Source organism: Hyaena hyaena, unplaced genomic scaffold (genome assembly GCF_003009895.1).
Source record: "Hyaena hyaena isolate Hyena2069 unplaced genomic scaffold, ASM300989v1 scaffold_796, whole genome shotgun sequence".
NCBI classification, from domain to species: domain Eukaryota; kingdom Metazoa; phylum Chordata; class Mammalia; order Carnivora; family Hyaenidae; genus Hyaena; species Hyaena hyaena.
In genome coordinates, this window is record NW_024081429.1 from 879,615 (window position 1) to 891,750 (window position 12,136).

General features: G+C 52.4%; 1 protein-coding gene across 1 annotated transcript in view; it reads right to left on the reverse strand.

The window, feature by feature from the left end:
* The window catches only part of DEFB1 (defensin beta 1), an 11,790-nt gene extending 9,010 nt beyond the window's left edge, over window positions 1-2,780 (reverse strand). The window contains exon 1 of the mRNA XM_039219165.1: window positions 2,703-2,780. Coding sequence (XP_039075096.1) covers window positions 2,703-2,763 — 61 coding nt within the window. The 5' untranslated portion in view covers window positions 2,764-2,780. The remainder of the gene's footprint in view (window positions 1-2,702) is intronic.
* Window positions 2,781-12,136: the final 9,356 nt, after the last annotated feature.

Sequence of the window (12,136 nt, forward strand, 5' to 3'; positions counted from 1 at the left end):
GTCCACGTGACTGTCCCCTGACCAGCCTCTCGCAGCGAGTCCACTTTCCGAAGAAGCCATTTCTGATTCCTTCACTGTCTCGGTTTAAAGGTCCCTGGGGCTGACCCACACCTGGGTGAGGTTGGCCACGCCGTTTATCCACAAAACGAGGGTAATGATTCTTCCTTCCCCAAAGGGGCCTGGGTGAAGCACTAAGTTAAAAGTGAGAGCTTTTGGGGCGCCTGGGTGGCTTAGTCGGTTAAGCGTCCAACTTAGGCTCGGGTGGTGATCTCGCGGTTCGTGGGTTCGAGCCCCGCGTCGGGCTCTGTGCTGACTGCCAGCCCAGAGCCTGGAGCCTGTTTCAGAGTCTGTGACTCCCTCTCTCTCTGACCCTCCCCTGCTCACGCTGTCTCTCTCTCTCTCTCTCTCTCTCCTAGAAATAAATAAAAAGATTTAAAAAAAAAAGTGAGAGCTTTTGGGTTTCTCTTTCTCCTCCTCCGTGAGCTTTCCCACCTGATATCCTTTCTGTCTGGTTTGTCCTTGGTTGCACCCTCCCTGCCCTTTTACCTTTCAGCAGTTTACCTCACTCAGGACTGCGTGCAACCCAGAAGCCAGGCAGACGCCGAACGTGGGCACAGTGGCCTGAGGGGAGGCGATAGGGAGCAGCAGGGTCTGCGGTGGTGTGGACACCAGCGTCCGTCTGGACCGCGGCCCCCACAGCTGCAGCTCCCTGGTGCTGTGTGGGAACATGGCCTCGTCTTTTGCATGCTTTTTAAAGTTTATTTATTTATTTTCAAAGAGAGAGAGAGAGAGCCGGGGAGGGACAGAGAGAGGGAGAGAGAGAATCCCAGGCAGGCTCTGCACTGCCAGCTCAGAACCCGACTCGGGGCTTGAACTCACCAACCGTGAGAAACCGGCCTGAGTCGAAGTTGGATACTTAACTGATGGGACCACCCAGGCACCCCTCATTTTTTGTGTTTAAGAGAAGATAAAGATCTGAATTTTATGTGACCCACCCTGAGTTTTTAATGTCCAGAAGGCCGTAAAAAAATGTTTTTTTTTGTAGTTACCGTGCACACCAAAGTGACGTCCATCTTTCCTTCCCTCTCTGCTTCTTCAGGAAAGCCTCCTGGCCCCCACTGTGACGTGTTACCACCCTGAACTTAGTGGCATTCCACAACACAGTGGTAATTAGATAATCAATTGTAGAATTGGGTTTCTTGTCATGCTCTGCTTCTAGAATGTAAGGTCACGAGATCGAGGGCTATGTTCTCCGATCAGTGCCTGCACACAGTAGCTGTTCACTAAATATTCACTGAATCAGTGAGCACAGAGCCCCAGACTCTCCTGATTTCTACACCCCTTGGCTGGGTTCTCGTCCTGAGGATACAGGGACCTGAAATGCCTTGATGTTTTGACAGCATTCTGTGTTCACAGAAATAAGACATAATTTTTGTAGAAGATAAAAGGAAGCAACAGGTTTTTGTTCTTGTTTTTGTTTTTGTTTTTTTCTGACCGGGATAAAAACTGCTAAAAGAGAATGTCAAGTCATGGTTTCCTGCAGTGACTGCACAACTGTCACTCACTTCAGGGCAAGTGGGCCTCAGTTTCCCCATGTGTGACTAAATGAACCTACTGGCTTTCCCAGAAAAGGGAGTGAACTGATCCCACATGAGGGCTCGGGGCGAGTCACTGTGTGAGGCTGGGACCCAAGCAGCTCATTCCAGGAGCTACACTGAGCTCCCTTCTCACAGTAAACTTATCCACTCCCCGTAGGGAGAATCCATTTCCTGGCAGTCTGTGCAGACAGGATTTATGGGCTGTCAGAGCACAGTGCAGGGAAGAGTCCCCTGGGAGGCTCTGGGTGAATCCCGTGTTGCTCAGTGTTCAGCCCTGTTCACCAGTAGTGCTCTACTTGCTAAGTCTGCTTGTTCCTCCACATCCTTGAAAACACTTATATCCCGTGCTTTCAATGACGGGCGCATGGTCGTATTTAGAGGTGACAGACTGAAGGTAAGTCTTGGGATTAACAGAGTGGCTTCCCAACATTTTTGAGTTTGAACTGAGCCGCAGTAAGGGATTTTGCACGGCCACTGAGGACAAACGCACACATTCGGACACGAGCTAGAATAAGAGGGCGAGGAAACAGCACGGATGCTCACTGCGTGGCCCACGCTAGTGTTTTCTGTCCTTTTGAAAAAACATGGTGGCAACTCACTAGATTGATTTCCCCACCCCTCGTATAGATTCCAGCTGGAAACACTCTAACTCTGTGTTGGAATCCTCCTGTACCCAGTTTTCAGATGGGGGACCGAGTCCTGTTTGGAGAAGCATGTCTATGTGATGCAGTGATGTCCTGCAGAGAATTCCGGAGCTTTGGTGCTCTAAGGGCCACCTGCAGTGGCCCACTCATTTTGCAGATGGGGAAACTGAGGCCCAGCATGCATGGTTTGCTCAAGGCCACTCAGTGAGTGACCCAGAGGAAATGGCATATCATGTCTCAATGGGGGCAAGAGTCAGTGACCGAGAGCTGAGTCTGTCCCTCCAGGGGATGGCCCCCAGCCCCAGGCTCAGCAGGCCCGCCCATGCCATCTGCCCAAGCCGGCCTCTCTGGCTTGCCGGTGCTTCTCTGCCACACCACCCCCCAGGGACACATTGGGCAGCTGTCCCCAGGACTCAGCCCCTGAGGCCCCAGCCTGGGGTCAGGGTGTCCCAAAGCTCACCTGGGCCCAGGTGGGAGAAGAGGAGGCACAGCGTCAGCAGCAGGAAGTAGAGCGTCCTCATGGCGGCGGGCAGGCTGGGCCGGGATGCCTGGCGAAGGAGGATCCGGAGGCTCAGCTCACTGAGGCTTCCAGAGGCGGGAGTGTCTGTATTTATAGGGCACAGGATTGCACAATCGCATAGGCGATCTGAAGGGTGGAGTCGTAATGCACACAGCGAAATTCTAATAAATAACCCCTCGTGCCATTTGCCCCGGGTAGTCTGCCAGTCATGTGGACACACTTTGTTCCAGCTAGCTGGGACTGGATTCAGCCTTCAGCCTGGAGTCCTGGGGTTGGCTCCTCTGGCCAGTGCTGTTTGGTTTTGGAGGCTGTGCTGCGCTGGGGGGGTTCCTGGGGAAAGCAGCTCGGGCTAGCAGCCCTGCGCGGGGGTGGCTCCGTGAGCCTGAACAAGGGGCCTCGGGGAGCACTAAGCCGCCAGCGGGCGGGAGTCTCTGTAGCTGAGCTGTGTTCCCTGTGGGAAGGCCCCAGGCGTCACCCTCTTCCCTGATCAAGGCTGAGCGGGTTGCTTCTGATTCCTTTGCATTTACCCTACAGGGATGGGCTTTCCAGCAGGCCAAGCTGCTTTCTCCATTCTCTGCTTCTGCTGTGAACGTTCTCCTTAATTAGCCAACGTCAGGCTCCTTTCCTTCTCCCTTCCCTTCCCTCCCCTCCCCTTCCTCCGCCACCCTTCCCTCCTCTTCTTTTCCCTTCCCTTCCTTTCTTGTGTCTCTCAAATCATTTTAAGTCTGTGGGCGTCCTCTATCACTGAAACAATTTTTTTTTATCAAGACTATCTTTTTAGAGCAGCTGGAGGTAACCAGCCATATTTAGGAGACGGTACAGAGATTTCCCTGTACTTCCCGTCTGCTCCCCACAACCTCCCCTCCTTCAGATCCTCCACCAGAGGGAACATATGATACAACTGATGACATTAAATCGACATATCATTATCGCACTGAGTCCGTAGCATAATGTTCACTGTTGGTGTCATATATTCTGTGGGTTTGGACACATTTATGATGACATGTATTCCACACTACAGTGTCATGCAGAGTAGTGTCTCGGCCCTAAATATCCTCTGTGCTCTGTCTATTCATCCCTTCCTCCCACCTCCCCACCGGCAACCACTGGTCTCTTTACTGTCTCCATTGTTTTGCCTTTTCCAGAATGTCATAGAGGTGGAAACAGTCTGTAGCCTTTCCAATTGGCTTCTTTCACTTATGATAGGTATTTAATGTTCCTTCATGTTGTCTCATGGCTTGATAGCTCATTTTTTTTAGTGCTGAATAATATTATTTTTTAAAAATTTATTTATTTAATTTTGAGAGAGAGAAAACAGAGAGACTGAGTGTGAGGGGCCAGAGAGAGAGGGAGAGAATCCCAGGCAGGCTCTGCACTGTCAGCATGGAGCTCGATGCAGAGCTCAAACTCACCAACGGTGAGATCATGACCTCAGCCAAAACCAAGAGTGGGACACTTAACCAAGCGAGCTACCCAGGCACCCCAGCGCTGAATAATATTCCATTGTCTGGATGAACCAAGGTTTATTTATCCGTCCACTTCCTGAAGGACATCTTGATTGCTTCTAAACTTTGGCGACTACGAATAAATCTGCTGTAAACATTTGTTTGTGTGGCGATAAGTCCTCAACTCCTCTGTGCACATATCAGGGAGTACAATTGCTGGGTCATACGGTAAGAGGTTGTTTCATGTGTAAGAAATTGGCAAACTGTCTCCCACAAGGGCTGTGTATTCTGTGTTCCCGCCCGCAGTGAGCGAGAGTTCCCGTTGCTGCACGTCGTCACCAGCATTCAGTGTTCTCAGTGCTTCCTGACTGTGGCCGTTCTCACAGGTGTGCAGTGGGTGTCCTTGTTTTAATTTGCATTTCCCTGATGACAGACGATGTGGAACATCTCGTCACATCCAGCCTTTCCTTTCCCGGCTAGACACAGGTTCCTAGGAAGTGTCCAACGATGGCTTCCGAGGAGGTGAGCCCCTGGTGTGGCGTTCAGGAGTCAGACGGCCCCGTTTCCAGACAGAGCTGAGTCTTCATGAGCTGCAGGGCTCGGAAACTCAATCTTTCGACTGTTGCACTGGGGTGTTGTGTCAGTGAATATCGAAGGATCTCTCAAGTTCTCATCAATTATAAAGATTTTTTGATGTTTTATTTATTACAAGTTTTCATAATTCTATAAGCAGCTTTCCTAATGTCTTGGTCAGTATTCTGACCAACATAGTCAGCTTTGGCTGTTGAAGCGAGAGATGAGTTTCTTCTTCTTTTTTTAAATGTTTACTTGAGAGGGAGGGGGAAGGGGCAGAGAGAGATGGAGACACAGAATCCCAAGTAGGCTCCGGGCACTGAGCTGTCAGCACAGAGCCTGATGGGACTTAAACTCATGAACGAACTGCAAGACTGTGATCTGAGCCAGATGCTTAACCAACTGAGCCACTCAGGTGCCCCTAAGCAAGAGAGGAGTTTCTTGTTTCCTTTTTTCCTTTATTTTTTCTTTTTTTAAAAATAGTTTGTCAAGTTGGTTTCCATATAACACCAAGTGCTCATCCCCACAAGTACCCTCCTCCATGCCCTTCTCTCCCCTCCCCCCGACTCCCATCAGCTCTCAGTGTGTTCTCAGCATTCAAGAGTCTCTCATGGTTTGCCTCCCTCCCTCTCCCCCACTAGTTTTCCCCTTCTTCTCCCTCATGGTCCTTCATTAAGTTCAAGAGAGGAGTTTCTTAAGAGAATATTGAGTAGCTCACAGGATCATAAATTGGGGGGGAGGGGTCCTGAAGAGCCAGCCTATATGTCAGCTTCCAGAACATTGCTCAGGCTGTGCCTCAGAGCTGGTCAGTGAGGGCCCCTGAGCCGTGGCCGCCATGTGTGAGCCACCAGGAACTGACCCTCACTGTGGCTGCTACCGCAGAGCACCTTCTGTACCAAAGCACCACCTTCCAGATACTTCCACGGCAGCCCTGCCAGAGAGAAGGACAGAGAGACACATGCACGCAGACTGTGAGAGAGAGACAGAGAGAGACACACACAGAGAGACAGAGAAATTAAGAGAGAAACGATGACAGAGAGTAACAGGGAGAAACAAAAAGGTAATAAAGAGAGAGAAACAGAGAGAGGCACAGAGAGAGAGAGAAGGACAGGCAGATGAGGGTGTGGCAGCATGAGCCCCCTTCCCTGCTTCTCACCCTGAGCCCCATCCTTCGGCCCCGTGTCCCAGCAGCCCTGGATCCCGGCAGGAGAGCCTTGCTGCAAGGGATTCTGGGAAAGCAAGACTATCACATACTCAGCACCTGCTGAGAGGCGTTTTTGCCTCCTATTAAGCTCTGAAGTTAGAGTTCCCTAAACACTCAGATGGGCTAAGGTGTTGGGTGAATAAAAACATACACAAGGGTTCATTACACTCAAGTTCATTGATTCTTTCGTTGGCTGAGTCAGGTCCACGAGTCCAATTCCCATGATATACCAGGTGATGTCCAGGTGGCTTGGGGCGCAGGGAGGAATCGGTTCTGTGCAGGCTTCCTGCCCAAGTCCAGCTGGGATGACAGAGGAGCAGACAGTAGTTACGAAGACGACCCTGGAGAGGTGCCCTTGGGGGGATGTGTTTCAGGCTTGGGACGGACCAGCCCAGCACTCAGGCTGTGCGGACACGTGTTTGGGTTTTTAAATGTAACACTGAACAGTTTGGGGTTTCTGCTTAGTGACAGGGAGGTTTTGGGAGATTTGAATCTCTGGAAATGGGCTGAGCAGCTGGCATTTTAGAAGCAGCCTGAGGGACGTGTGGGAGATGGACGGAGGAGGGCGAGACTGGGGCCTGGGAAGATGAGAGGCTGGCCGAGCGATTGAGGTCTTCACCAGGTCATGAAGAGGGGTGGGTGGAAACATGGATTCAAGGGACATGAAGAAGGCAAAGTCAGCCGGGCACGGTAGCAGACCAAGTGTGTGAGACTTCTGCCTCGGGCTAGATTAAAGGTGGTGTCTATACCGAGATGGAGTTAGTAGGTGCACCTGCTTCGGGCAGAGGGTGGTCGCATAAATATTTGGGTGGAAGGAGTGTGTCTCACTTTGGATTTCCCACGAGTTGTGAGCAAACATAGTGACTGGGAGGTGTAGAGTACTAGTAAGTGACCGGAGAAGTAGCGTGGGCGAGGCAGGGCCGCCGATGCAACGTGTGAGCTTGAGGCCACAGGGGGTGCCCGGGGCTGGATTGCGGTGGGAGCCCTGACAAGGCCCCGAGCTCCCAGGCTAGGGGACGTGGGAGCCGGGGTATTCATACCCCGCACCCTCACCCAGCGGTTCAGGGGAGCGAATTCCCAGGCGCTCACGAAGTGAGTGGGCTGTGCTGCCTTGTGGCGAGAGGCAGCTGTGGGCTTTCGGAAGGCCCGTGATTCGCACAGAACGGTAACGGCGGCCATGGTAGTGGATGAAATCTTAGGGAAAGGGTTTTTAACAAATCCCAGAGGAGACTGGCATTTAAGGGAGCATGAAAGAAAACCATGAGAGAAGAAGTGGAGGTCAGGGGAGGGATCCCTTTCAGAGGAGGAAGGGGGCGAACTGATGCAGCAAACTTCGTGTGAGAAAAAAGCATCACAGGGCGCCCTCCCGGTTTGCCGTGTGGCCAGGTTGTGACAGCAAGCCGCAGACTTCTTCTAGGTGGCTGCAGCCAGGTGTCTGCGACATCAGTCCTGCCTCATGTGGTCGCTGACATTCCAGCCCTCCAGCCCCTGGGGTCCAGCCTTGGTCTGTTTTTTGGTTTTTTTTTTATTTTTTTAATTTTATTTTTGAGACAGAGAGAGACAGAGTATGAGCAGGGGAGGGTCAGAGAGAGAGGGAGACACAGAATCCGAAACAGGCTCCAGTCTCCGAGCTGTCAGCACAGAGCCCACGCGGGGCTCGAACCCACAAACCCTGAGATCATGACCTGAGCCGAAGTCAGACACTTAACCGACTGAGCCACCCAGGTGCCCCTAGCCTGGGTCTGTTAACTGTCCACCTCTCGCCAAATCAATTTTCCTTCATCCCTGGCTCAGTTTCTCCTTTATTTCTGGCACCTGAGGGTTGAGGCTCCGTTTTTACCCTTGGCCCCTATCAACACTGGCTTTCAATGTTTTTAGTCCTTTTTTGTGTTTATGGTGGGGTGGGGGTGGGGACTCTTTGCCGTTCGGCCAGAAGCCCCCCAGCGGCAGGGTCCCAAGTAGCCATAATGAGAAGGCACTGCCACCAGGGAGCCTCAGATCCGGGGAGAGGGTGTGGGAAATGGGAGAGCAGCTGCACAGAGCCCAGCCCCTGGCCAGTGTGGGGAGGAGGAGGAGAAGAGGAAGAAGAAGGGGGAGGGGGAGGGGGAGGAGGAAAGAGAGGGAGAGGAAGGAGAGGGAGAGGAAGGAGAAGACGACGCAGGAGAAGAAGAACCAAGCGCTCCATCCATTTGAAGGGGATGAGAGGTCACAGAGAACAAAACGGGGAGGGAACCTGGCCCCTTGGCTCTGTTGTGCTGGGGGGTACAATGGAGCGTGTGCAGGTGAGATGCAGGTGTCTGTGTTTGCAGTGAGCCTCTGCCCTCCTGTTTCCCTTTTCGTGTGGCCACCAGGAAGCTCCAGGCCAGGCGCAAGGCCACCCTTCCTGGTGAGGTCCAGCCCTTCTCATTTCTCTTCCACCTGTTCTCTGTGTCTCGAGTCGGGTGCATTAGGCACCTGCCAGCCAGGACACTCTCTCGGCTGCCGTTTCCCCATTTGCGAGCTAGGGAGATTGGACCGGTGCTCCTAGGGGTCAGAGGTGGTGGCGTTGGCAGTGTTGACATTGGCAGATGGATGGCGAGGACTCACGTTGCCCCGTACGGGGTGCAGGAAGAGTAAGAACAGCTACATTTACTAACTGCTCACAGCCACCGGGCTGATCCACACACTTTCTGTGGGTATCTGGATCGTTCCTCATCAAAGATAGACTTGATTGCACTTCAACAGCATTTATGACATAACAACTATGCGCTGAGCACTTTGGGGGCAAAGAACATGCCCTGCTCTCTGGGGGCTCCTGTCAGTGAGCTGTGTTCATAGTCCCCATCACCTCCTCTAAGAAGCCCTCCCTGACTTCTACTCTTGGCCCTAAACATGGCTGGGGGCCTCTGAGCTGATCCCTCACACCTTCCTTCCCCATGATGTATTTTGCAGGTTTATCACCACACCACCCAACTCAGTGAAATCTGGGGGAGAGGCTGAGTAGAAACCTCATTTCGTCTCCTCCTGGGCGGCTCTGCTGTCTGCCATAGATACCAGTCACTGTCCGGAAGAAATGAGTGTACAGAATAGTGCTGCTAGGGAGTGAATTGTGTCCCTGCCAAATTCTGGGACTGAGACCCTAACCCCAGTGTGGTTGTATTTGGAGAGGGGCCTTTAAGGAGGTGATGAAGGTTAATAAAGTCATAAAGGGGGGGGGCCTGATCCCCTGGGGCTGGTGGTCTTATGAGAAGGGAAAGGGGAAGACCTCTCTCGTTTCTCAGCACCAGGTGAACACAGAGAAGACCATGGGTATCCGAGCCTGCCTGCACCTTGACCTTGGACATCCCACCTCCAGAACAGTAGGAGCTGAAAGTTTGCTGTTAAAGTGTCCAGTCCATGGGGACCCCTCACAGCAGCCCTGGCTGTTATGTTAACCATCACTTCCTCCAGGACACCATACTCCTGGGCCCCCTTCCTTCCTCCCGTCCGCACCTCCAGCTTGCCCCTCCAAGCGCCTGTATCAGGTTCCCACTCTAGAACCGAGCAGCCCACCCCTGCATGCTAATGGCAGCCCCCTTCTGTTCTACTGTGTCCCCAAACCAAACTGAGGGCCTCAGGTTTACACCTCAGGCCTGCATTCCTATTGCCTTCTAGAGAATGGTAATCGTAACACATTTTAGGATAGAGAAGCGTGAGTCAGGTTCTCTTCATGGCGGAGACTGAAGTTTAGGCACATTTGTGTGGGGAAGAAAGAAAAGGAAAAATCTACCTGATGTGGGGGGGAGGAGAAAAATAAAATGTGTGTGTGTGCACACACACACTCACATATTAAATGCAAAGAGAAAAGCCCAGAACCAAAAAAGAAAAGGGCTAAGTGTTAACGGTATTTACCTGTGGGAAGGGACAGGGGGCTTGAAGGGTCAGGCCGGGAGCCAGCCCTGCCCCTATTCATTGTGCGCATCTTTATTCTCTCCGATTATTCCCATAATGTAGGCTACGTTCTGCTCTGTGGCTATGTGTCCCAGAAGCAGGGGGCACGGTTTCCAGCCCTTGCCCTGGCTCTCTCGCGTGCACTAGACCTTGACTGTGGTCGGCCGAGGTCGCGTCCTTGGCCGCTGGTGTGGAGGCCGCCTTGGTGGCCGCTGCCCGGAGGCAGGACTGTTGGTGTCAGGTGCCTGTCACGCATTGCGAGCATGAGACCGGGGCACACAGGCGAGGGGGGACAGGTGTGGAGGGGAGGCCCCGGGTCGCACCTGCCTCGGGGCCCAATGCCAAGATCAGGTGAGACACTGCCTTTCATCGTGGGTTGAACCGATTGAGGCCCAGGTTGGCGCTCCTCCCAGGCCCGGTCTCGGCTGTGTATGTGGGGGCTGCTCCTGAGTCCCGGGGTGGAGAGAAAAGTAGGGGAGAGCCTGACTCAGCAACCCCCGCCCCCCCCAGGCCACGTACAGGTGATGACTCTCACACCTGTGTATGCATCTAGTCTGCAGAGCCACGAGAGGCCTCAAAGGGGGTTGAGTCAGCACCCAGGTAGGCACAATGTCAAGTGTGAGCCTCTGGGTGGACGTGGCACTTAGCTGTCCCTCCATTAAGCAGAAAGAGCAAGCAGTTAAAACACCACAGGCTCAGGTGAGAAAAGGACACATGGGGAGGGATGTTCAGTCATCGACAGATGTCCCGTAAGTGCCATTTCGGACGGCTCTTGCTTTTTGTTTTTGTTTTTTTTTGTTTTGTTTTGTTTTGCTTTGTTTTGCATTCAGCACCTTTATTTCTTAAGGTCTTTAGAATAAATACACACACATATTGTACTAACTGAAATTTGTTATGGAAAATCTTACAATACATGCAGTTTCACCAGCCACCGTCTGATCTGAAGGGGAGCACTGGCAGCTGCTCTGGAATTCAGACGGTCTGCGGAGGGAAATCTGGCTGGTTGGCTGAGTCCACAGTACCCTGAGCGCAGCTCCGGCTTCGGTCCTTCTTCATGTTCTGAGCACATGGTTGTCCCCATTTGCCCGGGTGAGACACCCAGAGCGCAGGGAGTAGTAGACACTTCGTGAGGGCTGCGTCCAGGATGGAACCCGGGCGCGCGGCCTGCGGGGAGGGTGAGCCCACAGCAGTCTACCCTGCTGGCCGCTTACTTTACACAAACCATACGTGTTTTGTAAAAGCTAAAACAATACTGACGTGTATCGATAGAATCTGAAAGGTGCCTTGAATTCTACTTCCCACGGACGTTGGACTTGCTAGCAATCAATGAGTTTCCTCTCAGTCTGAGACATGTTCCTCTGCTCCCGTAAGGAATCTGTCCACATACGTTGTCTGATACACGTGTGTTTCTAAAGGCAACATGTGACACTGCGCTGCCCCTTGCTTTATTTCCACTTTTCATCTGGACCTTTTTCAGTGTCGTTGATCAACTTCATTTTTATAATGCATTGATAATATATGTGTTCTACAGTGGAGTGCTTTTTTTTAAAGTCTATTTTTTTGAGGGAGGGAGAGAGAGAGAGAGAGAGAGAGTCCCAAGCAGGCTCCACACTGTCAGCACAGAGCCTGACACAGGGCTCAGAGCCATGAACCGTGAGATCATGACGTGCACTGAAATCAAGAGTCAGATGTTCAACAAAGTGAGCCACCCAGGGGCCCCTCCAGTGAAATCGTTTTGATAAAATATTTGTTTTTGTAAGTTGTGGTGAGATACGAATAATTAACCATTTTTGTATGCACAGCATGCTAAGTATATTCACACTGTCCTGCAGCCATCACCAGCGTCCAGACCCAGAATATCCATCTTTCCGAAGTGGAACTCTGTGCCTGTTACACACCAACTTCCCCTTCCCCCGCCCCAGCCTCTAGGAATCTCTCTTCTACTTTGTGTCTCTAGGAGCCGGGCCCCTCTGTACTACACAGAAGCACACTCACGCAGTATTTCTAAGTCCCCGAGGTTCCCCCGTGCCGTCGAGGGCGCCCAGTCTCCCTCCTGTGCGGGGCTGAGTGAAGTGTCAGTGCGCTTTGAAGAAGGAAGATCAGTAGGAGTTCTACAGTTTCGGGAACTCTCTAATTGAGGACCTTCCCCTGTTCCCTCCACCCACACTCTCTCTTCCTGTAGGGCAGCTTCTGAAGGAACGTCCTTGACCTGCCCCAGCTGCCGGTGCCCCTCCCCCCACGTG